Source organism: Geotrypetes seraphini, chromosome 8 (genome assembly GCF_902459505.1).
Source record: "Geotrypetes seraphini chromosome 8, aGeoSer1.1, whole genome shotgun sequence".
Lineage (NCBI taxonomy): Eukaryota > Metazoa > Chordata > Amphibia > Gymnophiona > Dermophiidae > Geotrypetes > Geotrypetes seraphini.
The window spans coordinates 25,784,820-25,799,559 of NC_047091.1; the positions used below are offsets into that span (position 1 = coordinate 25,784,820).

Here is a 14,740-nt window from a genome sequence, read left to right on the forward strand (position 1 = left end):
CAAAGAAGACAGTCCCTGCTTGAAGGAGCTTACAGTCCAAACAAAGACAAACAGATGCCAAGGATACAGTTAAGGGGAAGGGTTAATCAGTTGGCTGGGTTGGTGGGCAGTGAGGAGTAGGGTTATGAATTGAAGGCTATATCAAAAAAGTGGGTCTGCTCACACTGGCCTCAGCTCTCCCTCTGAAGTCACTTCCTGGTCACAGGACCAAGAAGTGACATCAGAGGGAGAGCCAAGGCTGGCATAGACTTTCCCCTAGCTTTGTGCTCTCAAGACAGCAGTGGTGTAATCTGTGTAGAGGTTACAGCCCTAAGGGACTGGGGTGACCTGCATGGAGGGGCCCTGGTTGCATGAGGAGGCAACTTCACTATTTATTTACAAAGTCTGGAAAATCATTTTATTTTCTGAAAGAAAATATGAACTAATCGGTATAAAGAATTGAAAGCATCACGGTTTATGGTCTATATGTGTGTATAATTTTGCACCGAAATGTTTGATGAATAACATTCTGCCCCAACAACTACGATCTGTAGAGCATTAAAATCTACAAATTCCAACTGTGAAAGGTTGAAGGTGTCCGGGGACAGTATATTTTTAGGTGTAGGTCCCAGGGAATAGAACAAGCTCTCTATACATTCGTCAACAGAGAGATCTGAAGTCTTTTAAACCATTACTAAAGAGGCACCTTTTTGTCAAATGATGCTTAACTGTTAAGATGTACGTGGGGTGCTGGTCATTTAATTGATTTTATTGTTTCTAATTTGTTTATGCATTGTTATGTTTGTTGTGATGATGAGTATGTTTGCATCTATTGTGACCTGCTTTGAGAAAGGTGGGATACAAACAAATAAACCATAATGCTCTTCCCCCATCCTCATATTACTGCATGGAGTGTCTATTTTGGGGGCCACTGTAACCCAATCTGTGCTCACAGTAGTTAACTTTCCTGTTTCAGAATTTTCATCTAATTGATTTTAACGTCTTGATGTTGACGACAGTTATCTTAACGCAACGATTGATCGGAGCTATTGTGAGAGAGGTAAGGTATCTGTTGACATCCTTGCTCACCTTATGCCCCTCCCCAGCATCCTGATGTCCCTCGGTCCTTGCACTCAACATATGTTAATCCTAATAACTGTCACATTCACTTGCCCTGTGCCCATCACCAGCCCCTTCGGGTTGTGACTATACTTAAAGACCCTTATAGAGATTTACTGTATGCATTACAAATGTCTGTGCTTCCTTCATGCCCCTTCGCTTTTAATTAAGAAATATTTAATTATTCTGCCTAATATGTTCTTTCTCCCTGTCCCCATTCCTGTTCATCCCTTTTAGGCATCTCGGAGCGGGAAGCTCTCACTCCCACATTGGGTCTTCCTTGTAGTTACTCGGTTTGCTGTGTTAACTGGGGCAGGCTGGAGTTTGTGCCGTTCACTTATTCACCTGTTCAGAACATATTCCTTCCTCAATCTCTTGTTCCTTTGCTATCCGTAAGTGCCTCATCTCTTTCTCTGGGGAAGTGTTTAAAATGCAGAGTGCATCCTTTCCCATAACCTTTTATTTGATTTTGGTGGGATGAATGGTGCTTGGGAGACATGATAGTATTAACTGTCACTTTAGTCCAGCAGGAACTACAGAGCTTGAGATTTAGCCATTATTAGAACATATTCATTTGGGGAGACCAGATCTTGCTTAAGAGGAGAGAGAGGTGGTGGAGGCATAAGAGCCAAATTGGTACACAATAGTCCTGTCCGGCTCCTGAATGTCAAATTCTGTTACATCACTTCCGTATTCCATAAACTAGGTGTTCAGTCCCAACCCGCAATCTGGGAGTTGCAGAAATCCAACACTTTTCTGAGCATATGTTCCACCCCCTTAGCCTGAGAGCTAGAAAACATCCAGTTACAAATTCTGCAAGCAATCCCTGCATTTTTTTTTCTTAAAGTTCGATGGCTTCAGTGCCTTGAGACCCCTTCCGGTGGTCCACTGTCGGAGGAAAGGACACAGTCCCACAAAGCCGGATTGCTGCTTCACAGAGAAACTCTGATGGATCTGTGGAGCCAGTTTGCTGTGTGCGACCCTTATTAGACTCGGAGTTCCTTCCCCTGGGAGTTTTCTTGCCCACTGACCTTGTCATGGGTTTTAACCGCAGTCTGTGTGCATCTGGAGCAAAACCCCCAGGTTTCAAGGTGCAGGCTACTTTTCCCGCCCCTGACCACGTGAATGAGGATCTGTGGGGGCGGAGGTCACAGTCAGTGTCCAGCCAACCGGCGGTCCAAATATTTCAAGTCTGGTCCATTTGAAGCTGTTTCTGAGACAGAAAATCATTTTCCTCAATTCTAATGCTGTTTAAAACTGCTGACAGTCTGGCACTGCATAACTGAGTAAACCTCCATTATTTTCTATGGGAACTTTGAGGGTGGCTTGCAAAACTATTTTAAAGTCGTTTTTCACAGTTTGAGGGTAGGGTTCAAGTCCCCCAGATCCCAAATCGCTATTTTTTATTTTTGGGTTTTTATTTTTGCCGTTTTTGGCGCAAATTCGTTGGCAGCGGGCATCTTGGATTTTAAACAATCTTTTTTTTTCAAAGTTTTTATTTCTGCCTCAATACCCTTCGATTTGCATAAAAATAATTTGGGATGGACTCCCCATCCCTTAATCTATTGAATATGTGCATTGATTGTACCGGATTGGTGCCAGATACAGTGATCGTGTACAGTGTGTAAATTGTACTAAAGGAGTTCTAGTAGCCCATGCGGGAACACCCCCACAGGGTACACACATTTCCGGGACTGGGATAGGTACACACTGTAGTTCTGGGTCTGGGGATTCGGGATAGCTGCACGATGTAGTTCTGGGTCTAGGGAGAGTACAAAACATGAGAATAATGCGAATAATGCTAAAAGTGTCCAGGTAGCTCAAGCAGGAATATCCCCACTGAGACGCAACAAAAATACAATGTGGAGGGCTGTGTACGTCAACGCACACAGTTTGGGAAGCAAGATCCTGGAATTGGAAACAGAAATAAGGAATGCCGACCTGGATGTTGTGGCGATATCTGAGACCTGGCTCACAGACTCCCATGGGTGGGACATGGTCATACCGGGTTACAACTTGCTTCGCCGGGACAGGGAGGGCAAAATGGGAGGAGGTGTAGCATTATACACTAAAAATGACATTAAGGTTACAAGAATCGCAGATGTCCAGTACACCGGGGAATCCCTTTGGGTTAATTTGGCCAGAGGGAAGGACAAATGCCTGTATCTTGGCGTAATCTGCAGACCCCCAAAACAACAGGAAGACCTGGATATGGAATTAATCGGCGATATAGAGAATATCACCTTGCGTGGAGACATAGTATTGTTAGGTGACTTCAACATGCCAGATGTGGATTGGGACACACTTACCTCTGCTTCCGGCAACAGCAGGAGGCTATTAAAGTCTATGAAGGGAGCAAGACTCAGGCAACTGGTGTTGAAACCAACAAGGGATCAGGCAATACTGGACCTGATACTTACCAATGGAGAAAGTGTCATAGAGGTCTCGTTGGGTGACACATTGGCCTCCAGTGACCACAACATGGTATGGTTCAATCTCAGGAAAGGTTTCACTAAATCTACCACACTGACCAATGTCCTCAAATTCAAGGACACAAACTTCAAAGAAATGGGAGACTTCGTTCACCAGGCGCTACAAAGCCAAGCAGAAACCGACAACGTGGAAGAAATGTGGTCGACTTTGAAAGCCACCATACAGGAAGCGACAAACCACTATGTTAAATTAGCAAGTAAACGACAAAGGAACAATAAGCCGCAGTGGTTCACTGTGGAGATCTCAGATCTCATCAAAGAGAAGAAAAAAGCATTCATCTCTTACAAACAATTGGGGAAACAGGACTCTAGAGCAGACTACCTGACCAAGTCAAAAGCCGTCAAAACAGCAGTCAGGGAGGCTAAATTCCACATGGAGGAGTCTCTAGCAAAGAACATCCAGAAGGGAGATAAGTCCTTCTTCAGGTATATCAGCGACAGAAGTAAAAACTCAGGTGGGATAGTACGTCTTAGGAAACCGGACGGAGACTATGTGGAAAAGGACTCGGAAAAGGCCCAACTGTTCAATGAATACTTCTGCTCAGTCTTCACCCAAGAAGCGCCGGGGCTCGGCCCTCAGCTACAGACAAAGGTTGACTCAGTTGACCCGTTTAGTAATTTCGAGTTTACGCCCAGCAGTGTCTACGGTGAGCTGTCAAAGCTCAAGGTTAACAAGGCAATGGGGCCTGACAACCTACACCCCAGGGTGCTCAGGGAGTTGAGTGATATCTTGGCGGAGCCGCTGTCCGCACTCTTCAACCTCTCCCTCAGTACAGGCTGCATCCCGTTGGACTGGAAGACGGCTAACGTCATTCCACTCCACAAGAAAGGCTCAAAGATGGAGGCAGCAAATTACAGACCAGTGAGTCTCACATCAATAGTGAACAAACTAATGGAAACTCTAATCAAATGCCAATTGGATACAATCCTGAATGAGGAGAATCTACGGGATCCTCGTCAACATGGATTTACTAAGGGGAAATCCTGCCAATCCAACCTGATCAGCTTCTTTGACTGGGTGACGAGGAAGCTGGATGTTGGGGAGTCCCTGGACATCGTATACCTGGACTTTAGCAAAGCATTCGATAGCGTACCACACCGCAGGTTCCTGAGCAAGATGAGTTCTATAGGATTGGGTGACACATTGACGAAATGGGTGGAGAACTGGCTTGGAGGTAGGCTTCAAAGGGTAGTGGTGAACGGCACCCCCTCCGAAATGACGGAGGCGATCAGTGGAGTACCCCAGGGCTCGGTCTTGGGCCCGATCATATTCAACATCTTTATAAGAGATTTGACAGAAGGGCTCCGAGGTAAAATAACATTATTCGCCGATGACGCCAAACTAAGCAATGTAGTGGGCAAAAGCACAACAGACAAAAATTCAATGCCCGACAACATGATGCACGACCTACTTCTACTGGAGCGCTGGTCTAGGACCTGGCAACTCAGCTTCAATGCCAAAAAATGCAAAGTTATGCACATGGGCAGCCAAAATCCATGCAAGTCTTATACCCTTAATGGCGAGATCCTAACAAGAACGGTAGCAGAATGAGACTTAGGGGTGATAGTCAGTGAGGACATGAAGGTTGCCAATCAAGTGGAGCAAGCTTCATCCAAGGCAAGACAAATCATAGGTTGTATACGCAGGGGTTTCGTCAGCCGTAAGCCTGAAGTCATTATGCCATTGTATAGATCCATGGTGAGGCCCCACCTGGAATACTGTGTGCAATTCTGGAGGCCGCATTATCGCAAGGATGTGCTGAGACTGGAGTCGGTCCAGAGAATGGCTACCAGGATGGTCTTGGGACTCAAGGATTTCCCGTACGAAGAACGGCTAAATAAACTACAGCTATACTCGCTCGAGGAGCGCAGAGAGAGGGGAGACATGATCGAGACGTTCAAGTATCTCATGGGCCGCATCGAAGAGGAGGAAGATATCTTCTTTTTCAAGGGTCCCACGGCAACAAGAGGGCATCCGTGGAAAATCAGGGGTGGGAATCTGCGTGGCGACACCAGGAAATTCTTTTTCACTGAAAGGGTGGTTGATCGCTAGAATAGTCTTCCACTTCAGGTGATTGAGGCCAGCAGTGTGCCTGATTTTAAGGCCAAATGGGATCGACACGTGGGATCTATTCACAGGGTAAAGGTAGGGGAGGGTAACCTAGGGTGGGCAGACTGGATGGGCCGTGGCCCTTATCTGCCGTCTATTTCTATGTTTCTATGTGTGCTGTTGCGCGCTGGGGTAAGGGGCTGGAGTTTCAGACTTCACCTCCTCCGTGTACTCTAGGGTTGGGGAGCAAGCCTGGATCCATGACTGAAAAAAATTATCACCCAGAGGCCGTTCTGGAGTCTGGCATAAAATGCTTGCGTTCCGAGTCTGAGGACTTTTTTGGCATGGCACATATGCCTTAACAGAGCCCTGCCATGGTTGCTGGGTGTTACTTTTCACCGGATTTTATTTGGCTTCTCTGGAAAGCGTATTCTTCAGATCCTGCTTGTTTGACGCAGCCGGCGGGTGCATCAGGTCTTTCTCAACCTGTTGTGCTGTGGCAGACATCGATTGCAATAGCTGCCATTCAGATATTATGCCTGTTCTGTCTCCTGACACTGCTTCTATATGAATAGGGCTGATAACTCTTGCTGGGACTAGTCACCTCGGCTGTCCTGAGAGTTCGGATTTGGGTGCTGATCCTTCTATCCGCAGACTTTTTAAGCATGGTTCTGTCCACCTTTTTATTGCTCAATTTGGATTCTCCACCTTTCGCTTCTCATGCTTTGGTCAGGGACCATTCTCATGTGCCTTTTTTCCATCCCATTTACAGCTCCTTGGTCTGGTTACAGAACAATGATAACCCAGAAAGCTCTTTCCGACCTTCTAATGCTATGTCTAAGTTTTATCCCCCAGCTCATGATTTTTAGTAGGTTTTTGGACATCCTAAGGTAGATTCCGCCATGGCTAGTGATGGGGAAGTGATGCTTAAGGACTCTTAGGATCGCAGGCTTTTTGTAGTGGCATCTTTAGATATCAAAGCGGTAGCAACTGCTTCCTTTATGACACGAGTCTGTCATATCAGACTGTGCAGTGTTTCCTCTGTAGAAGAACATGCCATCCACTGGTGTTGGATGGCACTGGTGTTGGATGGTATGGATTATGCTCAGACACCCTTTGTGATCTCCGAGTTCTTAGTAAAATCTCCGCTTATGCAGTGTCTGCGTGCTGGACTCTTTGGATCCCTCTTTGGGCTGGGGATGCTGCCTCAAAGGCCACTTTAAGCAGACTTCCTTTCAAGGGCTAGCTTCTTTTTGGTAAAGGTCTAGATGACTTCTTCACCGGTGTTGCCCTAGGTCTCTCCCTGTGAACAAGTTTCGCCAGATGTTGGGAGGGGATCATAGTGCTTTTCGTTCCTCCTGCAGGTGTCGTTAAGGGCAGAGTCTCGCGCGATTCATCCCAATGAAATTTGCAGAGCAGCTCCTTGGTCCTCTCTTTATACTGTTACCCGGTTTTACTAAATGGATGTGGTGTCTCAGTTTGGGGCCTTAGTTTTGAGGGCAGGCTCTTCTGTCTCTCCCTAGATGCTACCATTGCTTTGATACGTCACCTAGCGTATGAAATCCGGAAAGGACGTAACAGAATGGAAGATTAGGTGTCTACCTTCAATATTCTTCTTTTTGTTAGTCCTTGTAGGATTCCATACGACCTGCCCTCTCTCTATGCACTCAGTTGTTTGAAATAGCCTGCTTCTTTTTTCCTCGACTGTTCTCCTCTCAGGCCTGAAGACTAGTATGAGGAGTTTCCCACTTCTGTGAGCATGCTTAACTGAAGGCTGTCTTATGTGGGTACTTGTTGCACACAGCAGGTTAGTTTTACATTGTTCCTCAATGTTTTGCTGGATTGCCTTTGTGCCTGTTTATTACTTGTTTCATGTTTTGCAGAGCAGACCAGTTCAGACATTTTTTGTGTTGCTGGGGATCTTCCCCTGTACCCCACTTCTCGTGGATTTGTTCAGATACGTTACTTGGCTTTGGGACTCTACTGGATATGTTTGCTAGCTCTCAGGCTAAGGGGGTGGAGCATGTGCTCAGAAAAGTGTTGGATTTCTGCAACTTCCAGATTGCAGATTGGGATTGAACACCTAGCGTATGGCATCCTACATGGACTAACAGAAAGAAGATTATCGAAGGTAAAAACCTAATCTTCCATTTTCAAACTATATTGAGAGATGTGTACTGATAAACAAAAATTCAGTATTACATCGGTGACTGCAAAATGATAGTGGAGAGTCTGGAGAGAAAGGAAAGGCTAGGATGGAGGGTTGGAAGAGATGAGATGGAAAGCAAAGAGAGTCAGGAGAGAACAAGAGGAAGGAGCCAGAAAAGGAAAGACGGGGAGAGGAGGGAGTGAAATGGAATAAGGTCATGGACCAAGGGAGGAGGTGAACAGGATGTGGCAGATGGATAAGAGGGAGAGGAGTAGGTAGGAGAGGAGAAGGGAGGAGATGAAATGCAGTGAAGAGAAGGAATGGAACATGGAATAGGAGGACACAGAAGAAGAAGGGATGGGATAGGATGGAATGGAAAGGAGGGAGGGAAAGGATGGGTAGAGGAAGGGAGACAGAGAGAGGGGCAGATGAAATAGAAAAGAGAATCTCATGTAATAGAGTTCTGTGCTTTTCTTCTGCAGGTTTGGGATGTATGTTCCCTTCTTGCAGTTGAACTATGACTTTGGGAAGTCTAACTTCTTGTCCCAGATCTCCAGCGCCAACCCTTGGGAGAACGGCTGTGGCAAAGACTGCTTAACGTTTGTTCAGGAGGCATGGAAACAGCACAGCCGGCAGATGCATAGTGTGGAGAGCATGCCCACGCATGCCTGCTGTCTCTCCCCTGACCTTATCCGCAGTGAAGTGCGCTACCTAAAGATGGATTTCAACTGGCGCATGAAGGAAGCGCTTCTCAGCTCCATGCTCAGTGCCTACTATGTAGCTTTTGTGCCTGTCTGGTTTGTAAAAGTATGCAGCATCATTTTGTTTTTGATGTATTTTGATTATTGTATTCTCAAGTTTTGTTTTGAGAGCAATGATGTACAATTACAATATAGTGTCAACAGCATACGGTGCCACGGCCCCTACAATGAGCTGGGTACAAAAGTAAGAACTGTTGCACATTATTTATTTCTTATTTAAAACATTTCTAATCTGCTTAATAAACTAAGCAGCTCACAATATCACATTCATAATATCATTAGATAAAACTCCATTCATCAGACTTTACAAAGCCAGGCTTAAAATTCTAGCCCTGTTACAAAGAATCGGAATTCCACACTAACTTTTCTTCTAGATCAGGTTCTATCATCTCACTTCTGGGCATAGATTACTAATATTAATTAAAACCTGGACAAAGAAGTATGTTTTAGGCAATTTTCTGAGCTGTAAAACATTTTCACAGGATCGTATTGCTCCATGTATCTCATTCCATAAAACTGAACCTGCAGCTAAAAATAGGATTTTCTGGTATTGGCATATATCACTTTGTCCCTTTTTTGTACATCTAATAACATATAATTTTCCGATTTTAACGTTTTCTCAAATAGTCAAATAGTTTTGTAAATCACTTGTTGAGTTATTTTCAAAATTTTAAATTGTATTCGAAATATAATTGAGATCCAATGCAGTTTCTTTAAAACTGGAGGAATGTGCAGTCAGGGAGAAGGAAGCCCTGGATTAAAGAATGACACGGTGGCTGTTACCCGTGGGTAACCCGCCAAAACGGTGGGGAAAAAACTGTTTTCACCGTGGCTATGGGGACAAGGCCATTCACAGCCTCATGGAGCGGTAAATGGCCTAATCCCCGCAGTTAAGGAAGGGAATGTGCGTGGTCACCTATCGTGCTCCCTCCTTACTGATCACTGCTGCCACCGCCCAGTCCAAACATCTCCCTACTCCCTCCCTGCCCCTTACTTTCGTGGCCGGCAATTTCTAAATTGCTTTCCTACGAGCAGCCAGAGCGTTGAAGCTGCGTGTGGCTGCCGTAAAGGTCATCTCTGACACAACTGGAAATTGCATCAAAGACGACCTTAATGGCAGCCATATGCAAATTCAACGGCTGCTCGTAGGAAAGCAATTTAGGAAATCGCCGGCCACGAAGGTAATGGGCAGGGAGGTTTGTCGGCACAGTTGTGCGCTGCAAGCAGGAAACACTCCTGCCTGTCGGACCGGAGCCTGTTGTCCGGGGAGGGGGGGGCGCAGGTGCATGGCGGAAGCGGCTAAGACGTGTTCTCGCTGCGGGTCGGGGAAGCGCCATGAAGGTAAGGGGAAGGGAGGGAGGAAAGGTGGGGTGGAGAGGAACAGACACTGAAGGGAAATGGGGAAGAGAGAGTGGGGAGAAGACGCTGAAGGGAAATGGGGAAGAGAGAGTGGGAAGAAGACGCTGAGGGGAAATGGGGAAGAGAGAGTGAGGAGAAGACGCTGAAAGGAAGCGGGGAAGAGAGAGTGGGGAGAAGACGCTGAAAGGATGTGGGGAAGACAGAGTGGGGAGAAGACGCTGAAGGGAAATGGGAAACAGAGAGTGGGGAGAAGACGCTGAAGGGAAATGGGGAAGAGAGAGTGGGGAGAAGATGCTGGCAGGGAAGAAGACAAAGATGCCAGACTATGTGGGGAGCGGAGGGAAGAAGATGGGTGCCAGACCAATTTGGGGGGCAGGGAGAGGCACAGTAACAGAGCAAATGGAAGATGAAGAGAGAGAGAGTGGATGGAAGGAATTGAATGAGAAGATGAGGAAAGCAGAAACCAGACAACAAAGGTAGAAAAAAAATTCTATTTATTTTTATTTTTATCTTTTTTGCTTTAGGATAAACTAATATATTAGTTGTGTTGATAAAAATTTATAAACAAAACCCTGCCAGCTGAACATCTCTTTCGCTAGTTCAACAGCCAGAACTTTGATTTATAAGGAAGGAATAAGCTAAATATTGCAGTACTTAGGCTGGTATGGATGCTAAGGGGATGGGGCGGTGAAGGGGACAGCAGGGCAGAGACGGGACGGTGATGGGGATGGTGGTCCGGGGATGGGGCAGTGATGGGGACAGAGTTTTTTCCCCATGTCATTCTCTATTCCAGATGTTGCTGACGGGCAAGTCGTTTCGGGTTCACTTGGACAATGCCACTGCGGTGGCTTATGTCAGTCGTCAGTGGGGAACCAAGAGTCATCTGGTGGCGCAGGAGGCTTCTCTGCTCATGGCTTTGGCAGAGACTCATGTTCTGGACATCTCGGCTTCCCACACTGCGGGAGTGGCGAATGTCCAGGCAGACTTCCCCAGTCGTCACGTGCTGGATTCTGGCGAGTGGTGTCTTGGTCCAGCAGCATTGAAGTTGATTGGGGCCAGCCAGTCATGTATCTGATGGCAATGAGTGTCATCGCCAAAGCACCATGGTTCTTCAGTTGGCACACAGATTTTCAGGATGAGGGGCTGGATGTTGTGGTGCAGCCTTGGCTGACAAACAGCATCCTGTGCTTTTTTCCCCCATGGCTGATGGTGGGCAGAGTCCTCCTTCACATTGCTCATCACCTCAGCCGCGAGATCCTGGTGGCTCCGGAATGGCCCAGGTGCCTGTGGTACGCAGTTCTGGTTCATCTTCTTAAGGAAGATCCTCTTCTGTTGCCCTTCTCACCCGACCTTCTGACACAGGATCCCGTTCCAATGTTCGATCCAGGACTCTTTTGTCTTAAGGCTTGGCTCTTGAAAGTGTCTTAAGGCTTGGCTCTTGAAAGGGAATGCCTAAGTAAGAGAGGTTATTCAGATAAGGTGATCTCCACTCTCTTGGGTTCTCGGAGATTTTCCACCTCTCGGGCTTATGTGCGAGTTTGGCGTATCTTTGCGGAGTGGTGTAACATGCATGGCATGGTTCCCCTTTGCGCCTCTTTGCCTCATATGTTGGAGTTCTTGCAGGATGGCCTGGACAGGGGCCTTGCTTGGTTCTCCCTCCGGGTTCAGCATGCAGCTTTGTCTACATTTTATGGTTTGTTGCATGGTCGGCGTTTGGTCTCTTCTCCAGATGTGATTTGTTTTCTGCGGGCAGCTAAATTGCTTTGTCCTCCGATGTGTCCTTGGATTCTAGTCTGGGATCTCAACCTGGTACTTTCCGTGCTAGTGCGCCCTCCTTTTGAGCCTCTGGGCTCCTGCACGTTGAAGAACCTTACTCTTAAGGTGATCTTCCTGGTGGCCATTACTTCTGTGAGACGAGTTTCCGAGCTCCAGGCTTTCTCTTGTAGACCTCCCTTCCTGGAGTTCTCTAGTGAGTGGGTTATGTTGCTGCTGGTTCCTTCTTTTCTGCAGAAGGTGGTCTCGCTTTTTCATGTCAACCAGTCCTCCCCTGTCTTGGGTAGTCGGGAGTTCTCTTTGGAGCAGAGGCAATTGCGTGATGGATCAAGTAGGCTGTTGATTGTGCGTACCTTCTTCGGAAGAAGCCTGTTCCAGAATTTCGCAAAGCTCATTCCACTCGGGGTCAGGCAGCTTCTTGGTCGGAGTCTTGTACCTCTGGTGGATATCTGTAAATCTGCGGTTTGGTCTTCTCTCCATTCTTTTGTGCAACACTACCGTGTGGACGTTCAGGCGCGTCAGGAAGCAGTGTTCAGTGAATGTGTTCTTGTGGCAGCCCTTTGGGGGGTCCCACCCATGACAGGTACTGCTTTGGTATGTTCCATCAGTTTTTGTGCCGGTCTGGAGGGACGATAAAGGAGGAAAAATTAGGTTCTTATCTGCTAATTTTCTTTATTTTAGTCCCTCCAGACTGGCACAGATCCCACCCTGTCGTTTTTTATTTGACGTTTTGAATGAAGAGTACGGTTTTTTCTGCGGTGTCTTTTTGTTTTGGTGTGTTAGGGGAGATTAAAAGAACAGTGGTGTTTGGTTTGTTTGGCATAGCTGACGAACTCTGGGGACATTTTTGAAGGTTCTTATTCTATTCAATATCAAACAGTATTGCTCTGTTAGTTACTATTCTCCTTCTGGGAGTGTTGTTGCTGTTGTAGTTCACAGTTCTTAGAAACATAAAGGCCAAATGGCCCATCTAGTCTGCCCATCCGCAATAACTATTATCTCTTTCTCTCTCTGAGACATCCCACTTGCCTATCCCAGGCCCTTTTGAATTCAGACACAGTCTCCGTCTCCGTCTCCACCATCTCTTGTGGGAGACTGTTCCATGCATCTACCATCCTTTCTGTAAGAAAGTATTTCCTTAGATTTCTCCGGAGCCTATCACCTCTTAACTTCATCCAATGCCCTCTCATTGCAGTTTCCTTGCAAATGAAAGAGACTTAACTCATGCGCATTTACATTACATAGGTATTTAGTTCTGCTTGGCTATTCGTCAGACTGATTGTACTTGGGAATGCACAACCCACTTATACTACAGCCAAAAATCAGTTTCTGTGCCGGTCTGGAGGGACTAAAAGAAAGAAAATTAGCAGGTAAGAACCTAATTTCTCCATTCACATCTACCCTTACCACTACACTCATTATTTTATAGACTTCTATCATATCACCCTTGAGCTGACTGTTCTCCATGCTGTAGAGCCTTAGCCGCTTTAGCCTTTCTTCATAAGAAAGTCGTCCCAACCCTTTTATCATTTTTGTCGCCCTTTTCCAATTCCAATTCTTGAGATACAGTAACCAGAATTGCATGAGATGTGGCCGTACCATAATGTGATGCAAGGGCATTTTAACATTTTCATCTTTGTTTTCCATTCCTTTCCTGATAATTCCTAACACTGTATTTGCAGACTGGTTTCTTGGGGACATGACCACTGGTTTATGCATTAAGTTCTTTCCTTGCATAACGTGGAGTACCATTTACAGCATACTGCTCAGTGGTTCCAGAAGCAGGCTCTGCTCAGGAGGCCACTGGTTCAAGTCCAGCCCTGACAGGACATTACAGAGGAATTGTGAACTGCTGTCACCCTGCTGTATGTGGCAATTTTGCATCAAGTACGCATAGAACCCTTTTGCTTTCAGGTGACGCTGTGATGGATATTAGTTTAGTCACTTGCTCTTCCACCTTCCAACCTCTGCACTGATATGTCATTTCTTTCTGTCTTGTAGAACACAGAATACTATGACAAACGGTGGTCCTGTGAGCTCTTCCTGCTGGTGTCTATAAGCACCTCAGTGATCCTAATTCAGCACCTGCTACCTGCTCATTACTGTGACCTTTTGCACAAGGCTGCAACACACCTGGGCTGCTGGCAGAAGGTGGATCCAGCGCTCTGTTCCAATATGCTGCAACACTCGTAAGAAACATTCTTCTCTTCTCTCAGCTTCTGTGTAGAGAGGGTAAGGGAACTTGATAGACCAATTTTCTGTGGTTACAATCAAAGCAGTTTACCTATTATGTACAGGTCCTTATTTTGTACCTGGGGCAATGGAGGGTTAAGTGCCTTGGCCAATGTCACAAGGAGCTGCAGAGGGAGTTGAACCCAGATTCCCAGGTTATCAGACCGCTGCACTAACCACAGTGTCTTGGACTGCTCTGGTCGTCCAGTGGCGTGATATGCTACATTTCCTTTTATAAGTACATGGGCAGTGGCACTTCCAGACTGAGCCCAAAGGTCTGTCTTCACTCCCCCCAAAACTAAAAAAAGAAATACCTGAACAGGTGGAGATCCTCAAGTCCCACCAGCCAAAACACTTGCATCCTGGGCAGCCAAAACTAAACATGCTGGAGGAGGGGAGAGGATGGCAGAAGCTTGGGGATACTGCCGCTGGCTGCCCAGGTTATGCATCTTCTTGGGGAATCCCTGACAGACAAACTAAGGGAGCATCAATTTTGGGTAGACCATTAATGTGGGCACTTGGACTTGGATTTCTCTATTGCCAAAGGTGTGTTGAGGACAATCCTTTCTTTCAGATGGACAGAGGAGTGTATGTGGCCACAGGGAGTGCTTGTAAAGCACAATAAGAATGTGTATAGAGCTGTGGGTCATTACAACGTGGCTGTGCCTTCCGATGTGTCTCACTTCCGATTTTACGTAAGTTTCTTTTTGCCATTAGAGGGTGGGACATACAAGCATTGGTCCAGCCCATTTTCCCTACAAACCTTATTTTGCATGTAGCTCGGTGTAACATGTATCTCTTTTTTTTTTTTTTCTCTCTCTCTTGA

General features: G+C 46.3%; 1 protein-coding gene across 3 annotated transcripts in view; it reads left to right on the plus strand.

Moving 5' to 3' along the window:
• The window catches only part of TMEM39B (transmembrane protein 39B), a 60,093-nt gene that overhangs the window by 44,964 nt on the left and 389 nt on the right, over positions 1–14,740 (plus strand). For all 3 annotated transcript variants that reach the window (XM_033955485.1, XM_033955483.1, XM_033955486.1), the window contains 5 exons: positions 956–1,039; positions 1,336–1,490; positions 8,272–8,596; positions 13,684–13,871; positions 14,489–14,609. In XM_033955485.1, the coding sequence (XP_033811376.1) occupies positions 956–1,039; positions 1,336–1,490; positions 8,272–8,596; positions 13,684–13,871; positions 14,489–14,609 (873 nt within the window). The remainder of the gene's footprint in view (positions 1–955; positions 1,040–1,335; positions 1,491–8,271; positions 8,597–13,683; positions 13,872–14,488; positions 14,610–14,740) is intronic.